This window comes from Malus domestica, chromosome 07, assembly GCF_042453785.1.
Source record: "Malus domestica chromosome 07, GDT2T_hap1".
Lineage (NCBI taxonomy): Eukaryota > Viridiplantae > Streptophyta > Magnoliopsida > Rosales > Rosaceae > Malus > Malus domestica.
The window spans coordinates 4834671-4850251 of NC_091667.1; the positions used below are offsets into that span (position 1 = coordinate 4834671).

General features: G+C 37.5%; 1 protein-coding gene across 4 annotated transcripts; it reads right to left on the reverse strand.

The window, feature by feature from the left end:
* Nucleotides 1-702: 702 nt before the first annotated feature.
* On the reverse strand, nt 703-5868 carry BZIP15 (ABSCISIC ACID-INSENSITIVE 5-like protein 2). 4 transcript variants are annotated; one of them, XM_008377184.4, is made up of 4 exons: nt 5609-5868; nt 3625-4449; nt 3467-3538; nt 703-925 (listed from the first exon to the last, which is right to left on the reverse strand). In XM_008377184.4, the coding sequence occupies exons 2-4, from the start codon at nt 4438-4440 to the stop codon at nt 845-847; spliced, it is 969 nt and encodes a 322-aa protein (XP_008375406.1). In that variant the 5' UTR covers nt 4441-4449; nt 5609-5868; the 3' UTR covers nt 703-844.
* Nucleotides 5869-15581: the final 9713 nt, after the last annotated feature.

Below are 15581 nucleotides of genomic sequence, written 5' to 3' on the forward strand. Positions count from 1 at the left end.
TCCAAGGTATCCATAGATGTTCACCGAAGTTCAGGGGATCAGCTAACACCCCCGGGGGGCCCCTCAATGCATCCGCCACTGGTGGTGGCAGTGTGGCAGCGCCAGAATTCCGCAAGATAAATAAGAATGTGATGACCCCCAATGTTTTTCTGTTGAAAATATTGGATACCCTATGGATTTCAGAGGTCATTTTTCCAAGAGTTATTTCTGTCCTACCTTCTCTTCTTCATAAACATCTTCTGGGAAGAATTGACAATAGAATGGTGACTCGGACTCCTTATAAACCCAAACACGGTTTCTTAAACTTTCCGATGTAGAACAATTCTTAACATCTCCACGGGAATTTATACAGCTCCAATAAAGGAATAATACTAGGTACACCAAATGATGCGACATCAATCAAATTTGTTCGTTAGAATTTGATTAATAATTGTAATAAAAATTTATATGATGTAGAATGTGCGACATCATTTAGCGCATAAATTTAATGTACGTAGCACCACCCCGAATAAAACCTGAAAATGGCGCTTCGTGCCAACCCTCAACCCCTGATGTCAAAGAGTCATCACTTACCCTAACCAGATATATTTGTACTACGAGTTAGTTTACTAGAACCAGAACCCGAACCCGAACCCCAGCAAAGAACATGGTTTCCAAACGGCATGGGTTGCAGCAGGCAGAGAGAGACCATGAACACAACAATTTCGAAAACAACTCTAAAATTTTCTGGACAAGTCTTACAGACAATTGAGTAAAATGGTTCGACGAAAATTCCTAACGAGACTAATGTCACAAAGTGAAAAAAAAGGAAAGCACAAGCAGCTGGTGCATATAGATACAAATTTCAGAGTGGAGCTGATGATGTTCTCCGAAGCTGGTACTTTGGCTCCGGAGGCGGTGCACTGGGCAACACCTTCTCTAGCTCCTGCAACGACAGAAAGCAATACGAATAAGATATCTATTATATAAAAATAAACGATAATTTCTTTCGTTGCTAATTTAAAATTCAGAAAATTCCCAAGCCTGGTCTGCGAAATTTCTTTATTTTCAATTATATTTGAGTAATGGAGAAAGAGAAATGATATAGAAAATGATCGTTTAATCATGGCGTTATCTCAACGTCGTGCAAAGTCAAGAACAAACTAGGCAACAAGTTTTCTACCAGCTTGGAAAAATGGAAAGCAAGTTGAATGCAAAGTGTAGATAACAAAAGGAGGAAGTAGATCCTCCAAAACAACACTAGTCCAAACTACGGATGAAAATTAAAAACTGGGACATCTTAAGCAGCATTCTTTTAATTACATATGCGGGGGGAAACGAACATTTTATTAAGTAAAATGGCAGTGGACAAGAAGTCCACTTCAAACACAAGCGAGAAGTCCAACAAATGTAGCATTTGGCTTCCCAACTATCATTTTAAGGTACAATTCTGTTTGCACCATTGCTGCCCATTTTGAGTCCTCAATGAAGTTAAAGTTTCTCCACTCTCTCTTCTATAGTAATTTCTAGGAGGTAATTTGAGTTAACACGTGTCGGAATGGGTTGCATCACTAACAACTGGAACAGCAAGGCCCTAACATGTGGGTAATCCAGTCATATTTACAACTTAAAAATTGGTGGCATATCAATCCTTGCAATCTTGCACTTTCACCATAATACTTGGACATGAAATCTTTTTTATGGCCAAACTTTCAAAGAACCAAGTGCTCCTCATAGGGATATCACTAGAGATATTATTATGCTAAATGCTCAGACCCATTCCCCAAACCTAAAGAAAAGTAGAAAAATAAACCCACACACAATTCTACACCTCATCCACAATCTATCACCACTTTCCGAAAAATCATGCCATGTCCAACTTTGTCCTTGAACTTGAACATTCATTAGCAACTAGGAGTACCTGCTTGTCAACAAAAGCATTGAGGGAGCAGGAAACAATCCCAATATTCAAGGTGGAACTAGTAGTAAGAACATTCATCGGCTACTACACAAACTACTACCTAAACTTACAACGCTAAAACTCTAAACTACTAACTCTGGATCACAAGTCTTGAAAGCATGTAGAGTAAAAACATTGATAATAAGTCATAACATCACGGAAAATTCAATAGGGGTACCCAACAATTTACTCAGTATTTACCCACGCACCTTATTTTCCCGAAACTTCCTATCTTTACGATTTGTAAAAGCTTAAGAGAGCAAAAACGAAAAAAAACTTTTTTAAAAAATGAAAAGAAGTCTTCCCTGCCGGCTCCCCTGCCGTTGCAGGAAGGCACGCCGATACCAGAGCCGGCAGCAGAAGCAGTTTAGTTTTTGTTTTCCTGTAAAAAAAGATGATGTTCAGAGGGTGAACGGAGGTTTTGGAGTTTACATAATAGTAGGTCGGTATAGTATGCATTGTAGCATACCTATAGAATTTCTTTCTGTAAGCAAACTCTAATGTATGAGGAAAATAGCCATATACGGAAGCCATCCAGACAGAGAGTCTGATATATCTAAGCACAGGTAAAACTTCATCTAGACATTCAAAACTATCTCCTCAGTTAGCTAACTAATGGCCACATGTAAAAGAGGGGGTGAAAAGGGATGAGCCCCCAGCACCTTTAAGGTTGTATAATAGAACCAAAAAAAATGCGCAACCCATCATCACCAAACTGTAATGTATCAGCTATCATGACCCATAAACAGTGGTTTATATGGCAACCTGTGTGGACACCATGCTTGTCCATTACATTTGGCGTACCAAACTGTTGCATTTTATCATTTGTACTAGTCCGTAGTACAGGCCAAATACTGGTACCGGCCAGAATGAGTTTTTCTGGTATTTACTAGGTTCATAAAACTGAAAAATACAGTATTCCTGGTTCTTTCATGAGTTTTTCTTTTTGCTTCTTATGTTTCTAATTTGTTGTATATTGGATAATGCCCCTTAGCATTCTTCATTCCTTCTATAGAATTTTCTTAAGGAAAAAAGAATCATGTTTTTCAATCATGCAGCTACCAATCTGTAATATTATCAAACTCTAGCTACTAAATTACCAGTTAAACCTTTTATAGAATGGTTTTCAAACCTATCCTAATACCTACATCACTATTTCTCTACAATCAATGACTCTGCATCAGATTAATCTGATTTCAGCAGTATGCCAATATCCAAAATCAAGAAACATAATAATCATCCATTGCAACCATGAATTTATGTTAGCGGTGTCTGTGTGCGTTGGTCTCAATTACCTACAGGCTTGTATCTGAATAATTAAATTTGATGCAAAACAAACAACTTCCTACTACCAAATGAAAGAAAAGAAGCCAACTTAGATTATCTCTTTTCTAACAAGGAAATAAAATGTTTTACTAATTGCAGTTATACTGAAGCAAGCTACAATCATCAGTCAACAATTCAAGATGTATTAAAGAAATCAAATGATGCAAATACAAATATACAACAGACAAAAAGAAACCTGACCTTCTGTTTCCTTAGCCTTTCATTTTCCTCCTCCAGACGTGAAACTTTGTTCTCCAGTTCATTTGTATATGCCTGTTAACAGTTTACAAAATTCAGCTAAAATTGCAAAAAGAAAACCTTGTGGTGGACTTATAAACCAAAAGATAGGAAATATTGACCTGCTTCCTTGCTCGCGAACGCGCAGCAGATTCCCGGTTCTTTATCATTCTCTTTTGCCTTCGCTCAACAGTCTTCTCAACAATGTCCTCAGGGTTGCCCCTTTTCCTCCCAGGTGTCGGCGTATCTGATAGAGCACCCATTAAGGGTGAAGGCAATGGAACTTGGTTGTCAGGATACGGGACTTCCATCATAGCTCCAGCCCCTACGTGCATTGGCGGTGGTATAGGTTGGCTTGGCATGTATACCCCCATCATACTTTGTTGTGGATGCTGATATTGTGGTTGTGAGTACTGCATCCACTGACCTTGTGGAAACTGTGCTGCCACATTCGCATCAACCCCAACAAGAGGACCAGCACATTGTTTGTCCGAAGATGCTTCAGCTTCAGCAACAACTCCGGCTTTGACCAAGAAATCCTCCAAAGTCATCTCTCCCAAAGTCCGTTGTCGTTCTTGAGATTTCTTTTCTTCTTCGTCTTTGCTTTGTTGAATATCTCTCCAAACCTCATCGACTGTCTTCTTGCTCAATGCACTAGTTAATGACAGGCTTGCTTGACGCTGCAGTTGAGCTTGATTGACCAGTGTCGTGCCTTCAATATCTATGCCCATGGTCTGATTTGCTTCCACACTCCATACATTTTTTAGAAGCTCATCAAGGTTCATGCTGCTGAGTGGCTTCCCCAAGTCACCTAACTGATTCTGTACCTCATCCAATGTGAGACTGTACATTGAGTTTTGCCGTCCCAAAGGCTGAAACTGTGGCTGTTTGCAATTACCATCAGCCCCACCTTGAGATCCCATTGTCTGTATCCCCATTCACCAATTCTTAATAAGATATTGTCAGTTACACTGAAAGTCTAAATTTTCAAATATACAAAACGATAACATAGTTCAGCCTTAAACCCACAAGACGCAATCTTCAATCAACCTGAATATCAGAAACCTATATCAAAAAAACATCGACGGTTCAGACTCTGAATTTTCTAGTATTTAACAAGATCATGGTCAAAATACCAAGTAACTAGACGAAGAATGACAACGACGGTGAGTACATATCAACATGATTTGCAAATGAATACAAAGTTGAATGACGGTTAGAATGATTTCATCAGTTCCATGGAATAAAACATGGAGGCATGCAATCAGTAGAACCATAAGCTGACATTAACAAGAAGGAAAAAATGAAGAGAAAAAAAAGAAGAAAAAAAAAGGCTAGATTAATGCCCATAAAATTACAGCTTTCCCCCTTAAATGGATAAGAATTAAGAGCAGTCCAATTTATTCGAAATATAAACAAAAACCAAAAGATTACCAACTTGCAAATTCAACTCAAAATCATGAACCTCTATATAGAGAAAAAAGAAATCTAATAAACCAGGGTCTAAGTGATTGAAACCCAAATCTAATCAAGCACATAAAGATATTTAAAAGCAAAAAAGGTAAAAATTAAGGGTCTAAACTAACAAGAGGATTTGCCAGAAAAAGCTGTGAACTCTTGCATGCAAGTGATTGAAGGAGTTGCAGAGCCTCCATTTGACCCAATGCTTTCAAACCCTAAACCCACCATCAAAATCCCACAAAGAAAAACCCCAAAAATCCAATTTTCCCAGAAAATCAATGAGCAACACTATGAAAAATGAAAAATGAAAAATGAAATTACCTTATTCCTCCAAAAAGGAACAAAATTTCACATCACTTCACCACAGAAAACCCCAAATCCCAGAAATTCGATTTGCATGCAACAGAAATAAGTGTGTTCTTAAATAAAATTAATTAATTAAACGAAGAAAAAAATCACTGACCCAACTTCATTCCCAAATGCACGAATGTTTATCCTCAGGAAAAAAAACAAAAGTTCCAACAAATTCAATTTTTTACAAGAAGAAGAATGACTGACTGAGAGGTCTGCCTGAATAAGGAGCATCGGATACATATATATATATATATAGAGAGAGAGAGAGAGAGAGAGAGAGAGAGCACTCACTTTAGAGAGAGAGAGAGGGAGAGAGTCCGATCTGAATCGCAGGGAGAGTTTGGGTTGAAGAGATTGCTGTTTGTTTGAGTGTTGAGGTTGGAATTATCAGCAGTAGCACTCACACATACCAACTGTATCTATTTGTTTAATGTATCCAATTTGCAGAAACACAAACAAAACTCAAAAAGCGCAGTTGAGAGAGAGAGAGAGAGAGAGAGAGAGAGAGAGAGAGGAGAGAGAGGTTTCTGGCTTTCTGCAGAAACCAAAAATTCCCAAATTCATTTTTATAAAATTTAGTGCTTTTTTTTCCTTGCTAGGGTCCTCTACTTGCGCCCTCATGGCTTCATTATGGTCTTCCAAACTTGCTTGGACCCTTTAAATGTTCATGTACATTCTCACTTGCTCTTAGATTCGATTTTAAATGTGTAGATTAAATCGTGTTTTTAATGTTTTAATTTTAAATTTGATGTCAAATTCAACTATAGATATTAGGTAATCATGGATTATTAGTCACTAGGTGACCAAATAAATGTCACCGTCTATAAAAGTTATCCGATAAGGTTTGACTATGATTGTCTGATGAAACTTATTCAATTTATCCTTATTTTTAGTTTTCTTTGATTTATTTAACTTGTGTCTAAAAGAACTAAGAGAGTGCAAAATCACTACATTTTTTCATACAATGAGTGCTATGTCTTATTTTACATAATAACGAGAGTTATGTCAGACATCACATAACCGAGCGTTATATCAGATGTCACATAACCAAACGTTAGGTTAGAAGTCACATAACCGAGTGTTATGTTTGATGTCACGTAACCGAGCATTATGTTTTAGTCATATGGTTCGGATCAATTAAAATTTTAAAGTTGTTTACTGGTTTTGATAATGATTGTAATTTTTTAGTTTGAACAAAATAGAAAGTCAAATATTCGACCCCAAAATTACCAAAAAGGAGATTTACTTGTATTGGCTGGAACGGTCGTCCCACAGAAATAAGCGTGGGAAGGCAAGCAGGGGAGCAGGTGTGAATGGAGTGAACTCAATGAACGAGAGTTTTGTCCAAAAGTGATTAAAACGCTGTGGAAGTGGGATATGCTTTGTAGGCACAAAATCAAATTAAAAAATGAAAACTAATGAAAAGGGCTTGAAAACTTTGAGTTTTAATGATAAGGACAAAATAAAGGGTAAAATGAATAGTACCATGATTGACTTTTTAGTGTAAAAATGTGGTTTTTCGCTAAAGTGAACAGTACCAGGTGTTTTTCGTTAAAGTTCCCAATTAAAAACTCAAATGCAACAGATAACGGCCGCGTGGCACTCCATGCTCCTGCTGCCTATTTGTAAGAGAAAAATTAATAAAAATAGTTTGAAATTTTTGAGTTTTAACTATAAAAATAAAATAAAGGATAAAGTGAATAGTACCAGGATTGACTTTTTAGTGTAAAAATGTGAATTTTCGGTAACGTGAACAGTACCATGACCTTTTCGTTAAAGTTCTCATTTGTAAGTTTTGCGTTTTCAGGACCTTTTCAAGACATTTTTAATTCTATTTATTCATTTATACGTACATATATATACAGTAGCGATGGTTGTGGTAATAGTAGTGGAAACGACGGTGATGTAATGTTGGTGGTTGTAGAGGTATATAGGTAGCATGGATAACAACGTTGGATGGTGGTGTTAGTGATGGCAATGTTAATGACGGTGTTATGGTGGTGGTGTCAATAGTGGGGTGTTGACGTTGAACGTGTAAAGATAGCTATGATGGTAGGGACAATGTTTGTGACAATGATGACAGTGGTAGCGGTTAGATGTGGTGACAATTGAGGTGATGGTGGCATTGGTAGGAATTATGGTGATGATGATGTCGGCAACAAAGGTGGTGGTGGTGGCGTAAGGGTGGTGGTTGCAGTGTTAACTGGTGCAGTCACCTTGTTCCTCAAGGGAGAAAAGCATGTGTACAAGGATAAGCAATGTCATTTTCTAAAACTAAATAGGTATTAAAAGTATTAAAGGTGAGTTTTGTTTTTTTTATGAAAATAGTTTTCAAAAGCAATCTACATGCGGCTTTTAAAAGCTACTGTCTAGAAGTCACTTTTTTTTTAAGATAAGCTAAATGTGATGACCCGTTCCTACTTTTATGATTTTATTAATTTTAAAAGAGTGAATGGACGAAAATGCCCTTGAGACGAGATTGTTGACCTTCATTGACCGTCAATTTGTGAAGTACTCGACCAGCTGTTATTTTACCATATTCTCGAAGTACTCAACGATACGAACGCGCGGGCACAAACGGATCTTAATTCCGAGTTAGAACGAAGAAGTTACGAGCCTAAGAAGTAGTGAGACCTTTTAGACATGTGGACCTACTATTAGTAGTAAGTCTCTATAATTAGTCAGCCAAATTAGGAAGTTTCCATTTGAGGAAACTGACCCAAAAGCCCAAAAACCAAACCCAAACCCAATTCGCGACCCAATTGACCCCCGCGACCTCCCATGTTCCAACGCCGATTCCGGCCAACTCCGGTGGAGTTTTTCGACGCCACCACCACCATCTTGAAGCCCTCACTCCCCTCTACAAAACCCAACCAAGAACCACCTTGATTAACCACCGTACGTGGTGGTGCGAGGCCACAAAACCTAATGATAACCAATGGTGCTCCGCCCACCCTTTTCCTTTTTTCGGTGAATCGGCAAAGCGATGGCCGATGCCACCACTTGGGTTTTGTAGCCCATCATCCCAGGAGTAAATCCTGACCAGCTTTGACCTCGTTGGACCATCGTAGGCGACGAATTGACGCCGAGAAGCTTTTGGCACCCACCGGCTTTATCGGTAAATTGATCATCTTCCGTCCATTTTTGGACTTCATGGCAGGTATAAAACTTGTTCCTCTTGTTGAGCTCTATCTTCCTGTAAATTTTGGTAAAATTTGGAGTTAGTAAAAAAAGTGAGTTTTCGGTCGTCGGAAACCACCACGTGCGGCGACACGGGACCAACGGGCTGACGCTACCTTTTTAAGTTAAATTCGATGTTCTGATTTCAATTTGATAACCGTTTGATATTGTCACGTCCCGATCCCAACATACGTTGAAAATCGACACGTGACAAAGAAAATAATGTTCGTTGAATACGGTATAAGTTACAGAATGAAATACTTTAACTGAAAACCCAAAATAACGTGAAGGTGGCTAAGTTCTCCACAAAATATTTACAAATATGTACATCCCAAAAAGAAGCATAATCTTTGTTTTACTAAGAACAAGTATGAGGTGCTCAAAAGAAAGTCCCAAAAGATAAAGTACAAGAGTGAAACAAGGGTAACCTAACGCTCCAAACCTCTGATAACTGCACTGCTATCCCCACCTACAAACTTCCCAGAGTCTACTTAAACCTGTCACCTTTATGATCAGTGCCTACACCATCGGAATGGTGCACTAGGCAAACAACAACCTGGATAAGTTGTGAAGTTTATGCGAGTGACAATAATATCAAGTATGTGAGAATAATGCTAATGCCAACCATCAAACACAATTTACATATCTTGAATATAAATCATTCATAAGAAATCAATACCAACTTTTGCAAACCCCGAATGAGTCACCCAAACACCCAACGGTTCATCTGAAACCAATCACAACATCTCACAACCATCTTCTCATACAACACAATGAAAAGTAGAGTTAGAGCGACACAGTTTGACCGAAGCCTACCCCTTTGAAGGCATCTCAATTCAAATTCAATAAATCCCAAGGTGAGTAAGATCTCGGACCTTCACTCAATGGAATCGCGAAATAGGAGGGATTCCAGATCATCTCTCAATGGAATCCAAGTGGATACAATTCCGGACCCTCACTCAACGAAATCGCTAAATACAATACGTAACAATAACTAAATGAAACCCAATTTAGATACGATTCCGGAACATCACTCAAAGGAATCGCAAAATAGAAGAGATTTCGGACCATCTTTCAACGGAATCCGAGTGGATACGATTCCGGACCATCACTCAACGGAATCGCAGAAGACCAACAATCAGAATGTACGATGGCTCAAAGAAATGAGACAAGTACATGCTACTTAATTTACAAAAACTCAACAAAGGAAGGTTAGGCACAATTACTAAATTTAGAACCAATCACCAAAGCGGAAGGTGAAACCATATCGAAGCAACAAATCCCCATCATAATGGTTAACGGTCATTACTAGTCCTCACATTAATCTCAACATGCCAATCATACAAATCAAACCACATTTCCAATATACATGCCACACCCCATTTTATAAACATAAATTGATGTCGAAGTATTGGAATAACAATTCAATAGAACATATTCATAAACAAATTCATATCCACACAGGATCATAATTATGACAACCTAGTAATTACCAATATCACATATATTAAAGTCACTCACCTGGAGTCCGTGCTAATGTACCCTAGCACGATAGTCAAGGCATCACGTTCTATCACCGCCTAACAAAGCACAAGTCCACATTTAGATTTCCTTCGATAATTCATATACTCAAAAATTCTCATATGTCTCCCATAACAACATTTAATGAGGAATCGAACCGTCGTTCTAATGAAGGGTCCATGATCTTACGTCATTTGCTTCGTAAAATCCAATCACTAGATTTTCACTTATAAGTCCCTAATGTCCTTAAACAATCTACAATAGCATATTAAAATCTTGTCTCAATTCAATGATAAGATTGTCAATTGTTAAAATAATCAAGTGGCAGACCTTATCGATAATATATACAATCAACAACATTTTCATAAATCGAATGTCACATATCGGAAAATTCGACTTTTTCCAAAAATTCTCAAATTTTACAAGAATGAAGATTTCAACAAGTAGAGTAAACTTTATACCTGTGGCCAAGTCCAATTTGGCCAGGAAGGCCCTCAAACTGGCTCGCACCCAACGAAACCCTAAGGTGGGTGTTCTTCAATTCGGCTTCCTTGGTGTTCCAACGCCCCAACCACCAATTGGGTCTTGTTCTTGGGTCCAAGGGAAACTGATTAAGGGTGATGGTGAATGGTGATACTCTCCGGAATGACAATTCATTGTCGAGAACCCCCTGGTTCTCCTATGGAGTTCTACATGAAATAGACCTTAAAACCCTTGATTTTTTTGTAGAGAGGGAAGGAGGAAGGTAGTGGAGCAAGTTGCAGGTGAATGAGGCAGGACAATCAGAAGAGAAATGGTAGGAATTGGCCTAACATTGGCCGGTTTGAAAATAAAAAGGGTTTGGTGGTGGTACACGGGTTCACCCAATGGAAAAAGAAAATGTCAACCTTTTCCTCCTTCATATTGATCATTTCTCCTCTTTAAAAAAATCTGCTGGGTCCCCTTAATAGTGGATGCTGCCTAACCTTTTTCCACCACCTAATTTGCCCAATTCCACTTATAATAGCCGGTACGGTTTGCGTCTTTTACCCATAAGTGGAAAATAAAATGATTCCCACAATCTAAAGTTTCACCACTTCAAATGTCCGTAACTATACCGTTATAATTCAGATTTGCAAACGGCTTTCTCCTATGCGTTTGTGGGTTCAAGATTTATTTAAAAACACTAGTTGTAACTTTGAAATGTCAACGAAAGATAAAGATTGTTTATGAAACTTCCAACTCGATAACTAATCAATTACTAAACTTATAATTAGTACAATTAAAATTAACTAATAAAGATAACGTAATCTCGAAATACGAATTTAAATTACGAAATACGTAATAAATGGTGAAATTCCGGGGATGGGATTTCACAGATATAGTTCGATAGTTTGAACCTAGTATGGAATACTACGCCACTTGACCATTTCTTGATTCGACGATCCGACCATTAGATCGTCACTAAACCTTAATATGTTATAGTACGTAATATTTGAGGACCATAGGAACTGATAAATTGGGAATCCGACGTACGGATCTTCCAAAATTGAATTTCTAAGTTTGTAAAACAAACGTTGATAGCAACCTAATTCTAGCAATTGGCAGGGATCCGACCGTTGGATCGTAAAAAAGTTTTAGTATGTTGTTCTAGAAGCATAGTGTGGACTACGGGAAGTTACGGATTGGAAATTCATGGGCGAATGTTCCATGTTGACTTGTATAAGGTTGTGGACCTCACCTTTGATAGAGACTTGACTTTTGGACACTATGCTAAGAATTGATCTCAAATATTAAAATTAGTATTACTAGAGAATATGTAGGGCTTAGTGGACCTATATTGATTAGTGAGTTATCCCATATAATATATACATCGGCTAACTTTTAGGCTTAACCGTTGACCTTTTGTAAAATTTGACAGAGACATTCCTTAGCGTATTTCGACGCGCTGATTCCGAATCCACTGTCTGTTTTTCGAAATTTGACCGTTTTAGGATAGTTCCTTTATTAGTCGTACGTTGTACGAAAACGGTTAATTTCATTAGCACATTATGTAAGATCCCACATCACCCAAGGGAGTGATCCTTATATGTATATTCTCATCCCTACCTAGCATGAGGTCTTTTGAGAGCTCATTGGCTTCGGGTTCCATCGGAACTCCGAAGTTAAGTGAGTAGCGCGCGAGAGCAATCCCATGATGGGTGACCCACTGGGAAGTTCTCGTGTGAGTTCCTAGAAACAAAACCTTGAAGGCGTAGTCGAGGCCTAAAGCGGACAATATCGTGCTACGGTGGTGGAGCGGGCCCGGGATATGGTGGACCCTGGGCCGGGATGTCAGATTGGTATTAAAGCCTAACCCTGGCCATGGTGTGCCGACGAGGTCGTCGGGCCTCTTAAGGGGGGTGGATTGTAAGATCCCACATCGCCTAGGGGAGTGATCCTTATATGTATATTCTCATCCCTACCTAGCACAAGGCCTTTTGGGAGCTCATTAGCTTTGGGTTCCATCGGAACTCCGAAGTTAAGTAAGTAGCGCGCGAGAGCAATCCCATGATGGGTGACCCACTAGGAAGTTTTCATGTGAGTTCCTAGAAACAAAACCGTAATGGCGTAGTCGGGGCCCAAAGCAGACAATATCGTGCTACGATGGTAGAGCGGGCCCGAGATATGGTGGACCCCAGGTCGGGATGTGACACGTTATATTTACCTAAATGGTTTCATTTCTAGGCGAAATGGATCGCAAGGACTCAGAGTCTGCAAAGAAACGGTCCAGCTACATTTTAACCTTAAATATCCTCCAAATCGGGCCTATGATAGCTTGTTTTGAAGATCGGAACGTTCTGAACACATTTTCAGAAGGCCACAAATCCATCAGATCATCTTGGGCTCCAAAAACGCAATTCAAGCCCAACACGTCACTTTTCCAGCACCGTGCATTGCTCTTTTATTTTCTTGCCAGAAAATAACCGTTTGGTGGAAAAATCTGATATTTTGACATGATCAAGCTAAGTGACTCGCGAACGCCCTCCAACTAGAATTACTCCAAAATTCATCCATTTGATCACATTTTGCTCCAGAGGAAGTCAAAAGTTTTATATTGAAAATACAATTCACACTATCAAAATTATTCCAAAATAATAACCAAAATATACTAAGAATAGGGTTAAATATATAATATAAAATCTACTCATCAAAATACCCCCAAACTTAGCTTTTTGCTTGTCCTCAAGCAAAACAAATCTAGAAAACAAAAATAAAAGCTAATGGACTAAAAACTTAAATAAAACCTAGCTAAAACTTGATGCTACGAGGCGGGTTCGACTAGGTGACATGATCTGTGAGTGGATCGCAAGGACTCTTGATGCTACGAGGCGGGTTCGACTAGGTGACATGATCTGTGAGTGGGTCTTTTCTTTGATACATACATACATATATATATATACATACATATATATATATATATATACATACATACATATATATATATATATATATATATATTGGTTAGTTTCCATATATACATTTGTAAACAAATTCTCTACGTGATGGCCATGATTAAAATAACGTTTATAAGAAATGCCTTATGGTTGGGAAAGTATGAAATAATCATACGGGATACTCAGGTAAGCTTACTATAAAGGGATGCCTTAATTATATTTATGTTCATGAATAATGTGATGTTGACTAGAGTTATTGAGTCATTGTGGCATGACTATATTTAAGTTATTTGCTCATCATTCTTGCACCGATGTTAGTACTCATCCGGGTCAGGGCCATTGTTTCACGTGTATGTGCACATTGCACTGTACACTCACCTTGGATCCATTGTAGCTATTAGTCTTGTCGTACAAGTTGCAATAGGCAACTCCGACTTGTATGTGTTGCACATAGCATTAGTCTTCACGTGATTGTAATACTAGAGCGTATATTATTATTACACCCAGTCCGGTTCATGTCAGAATACCTTTGCATGAACTTATGTGCCAACATGTGTCAATGAGCACCAGATATGATATGTTGCTTATGTGAGATGTTGTGATTATGGATGTCATGCCCTTATTTACGAGATATTGTGCCGTAATAAATTCTTGAGATTTTGCAGGTTACGGTAAGTATTCTCTTATTATACGTAGTATGCATATTTTGGATACTATACTTGTTTTACAGTAAGGGGTTATTATGTTTTCAAAAAGGTTTTTACAAATATTTGTTTCTAGGACCACTCACCCTTATTTTTCGCCCCTCCAGGTTTTATTGCTAAACTTGCATGTTGACGAGGATTCTTAGCAAATCTTGGTGTAGACAATTACCTTCGATGGTATAATTCTCACCCTATCTTACTGTATTGTACTTATGCTCTGACATCACGTGTGAAATAGGTTCATTCCCGCTCATAGCGCACTCTTATATTTAGGCACTTCTAGGTTTAAATTTATTTACATTTTCCACTACACTAAACTTTATCGCTTCATCACCTTCTAGGTGTCGGCCAATACAGCTCGATTTGGATTTCCAAGTGAACATTCCGGGTCAAGGTGTGTCACTAAATATTTTTTTAAACAATCACTTTTTATTGCTTAATTTTAAAATAAAGCAGTTTTTTTGTTTAAAAAAAACAGTAGAAATCTAATCAATAAAAGGATGCTTTATTTTGTAATAATCTAATTCTAATTCGAATTCAACTCTATTTAAATATGAATTGACAAGTTAAATCTGATTATACGAATGCGATTTGAATTCAAAATCTAATCAATAAACTTATGAAATCTGGATTAGACCGTTCTAACCCAAACGTTATAGATATGTCTACTTACAGTGTCTACTATACATGGTTATAGCTTCATTTATTTCAATGAAAATGACTTTAACGCTTCGTTTGTGTTCATTTGCACTCCTTTCTTCTAATAGTTTTCAAGGCGAATCTAGACCAAAAAAATAGAGAAATGCATAGGGAGAAAATAGGAGTCAAAATCATTTCCCTTAGTTCAAACTAGCAATCTCACACATGGTATGCGTGCGAATCAATTATTGTTGAAGCGATAATAGGAAAAAGAAAAGGTTGGAAAGAAAAATAGATATTTTAATTATTTATATACTAAGTTCTTACTACATGCCTACGCGTTTTTTTTAATTGTTTTACTTTATTTTTATTTACCTATTTTAGATATTATTGTGTTGATATTAATTCGATATTATGAAAGTTTCACCAAATTAGTGTGCTCCCTTTATATATATAGACAAATTATAAAAAATTTGTAAAATCAGAACTTCACCTTTATTATATATATTTTTTTATTACAAGTAATATTATTAAACTAAACAAGAAAGGAGAGAGTTTGAAACTCAATGCGATAGATAGAGGTAAAATTGTTGATTTGTCAAAATAGTTGATAAGCAAGTGGTGGATTGCCCTATTGAATAAGATATTCTTCAATAATTCATTGCATCATTGGTTCAAGCTCATCCTATTTCCTTAGTATAACTTAGAGTTGTATTATCGTTTGTATAAAATAAAAAAAAGTGGTTGATAAGGAAAAGTTTACTTAATTTATCATAAGAGATTACAAATCCACACTTGACAATT

Bases quoted from the DNA above. Each gene is read 5' to 3' on its own strand.
- BZIP15 (XM_008377184.4), bottom strand. From the start codon at position 4,440: ATGGGGATACAGACAATGGGATCTCAAGGTGGGGCTGATGGTAATTGC. The intron at 3,539-3,624 runs GTCAATATTTCC...AACTGTTAACAG, and splicing joins GTTCGCGAGCAAGGAAGCAG to GCATATACAAATGAACTGGA. The intron at 926-3,466 runs GTCAGGTTTCTT...CTGTCGTTGCAG, and splicing joins AAAGGCTAAGGAAACAGAAG to GAGCTAGAGAAGGTGTTGCC.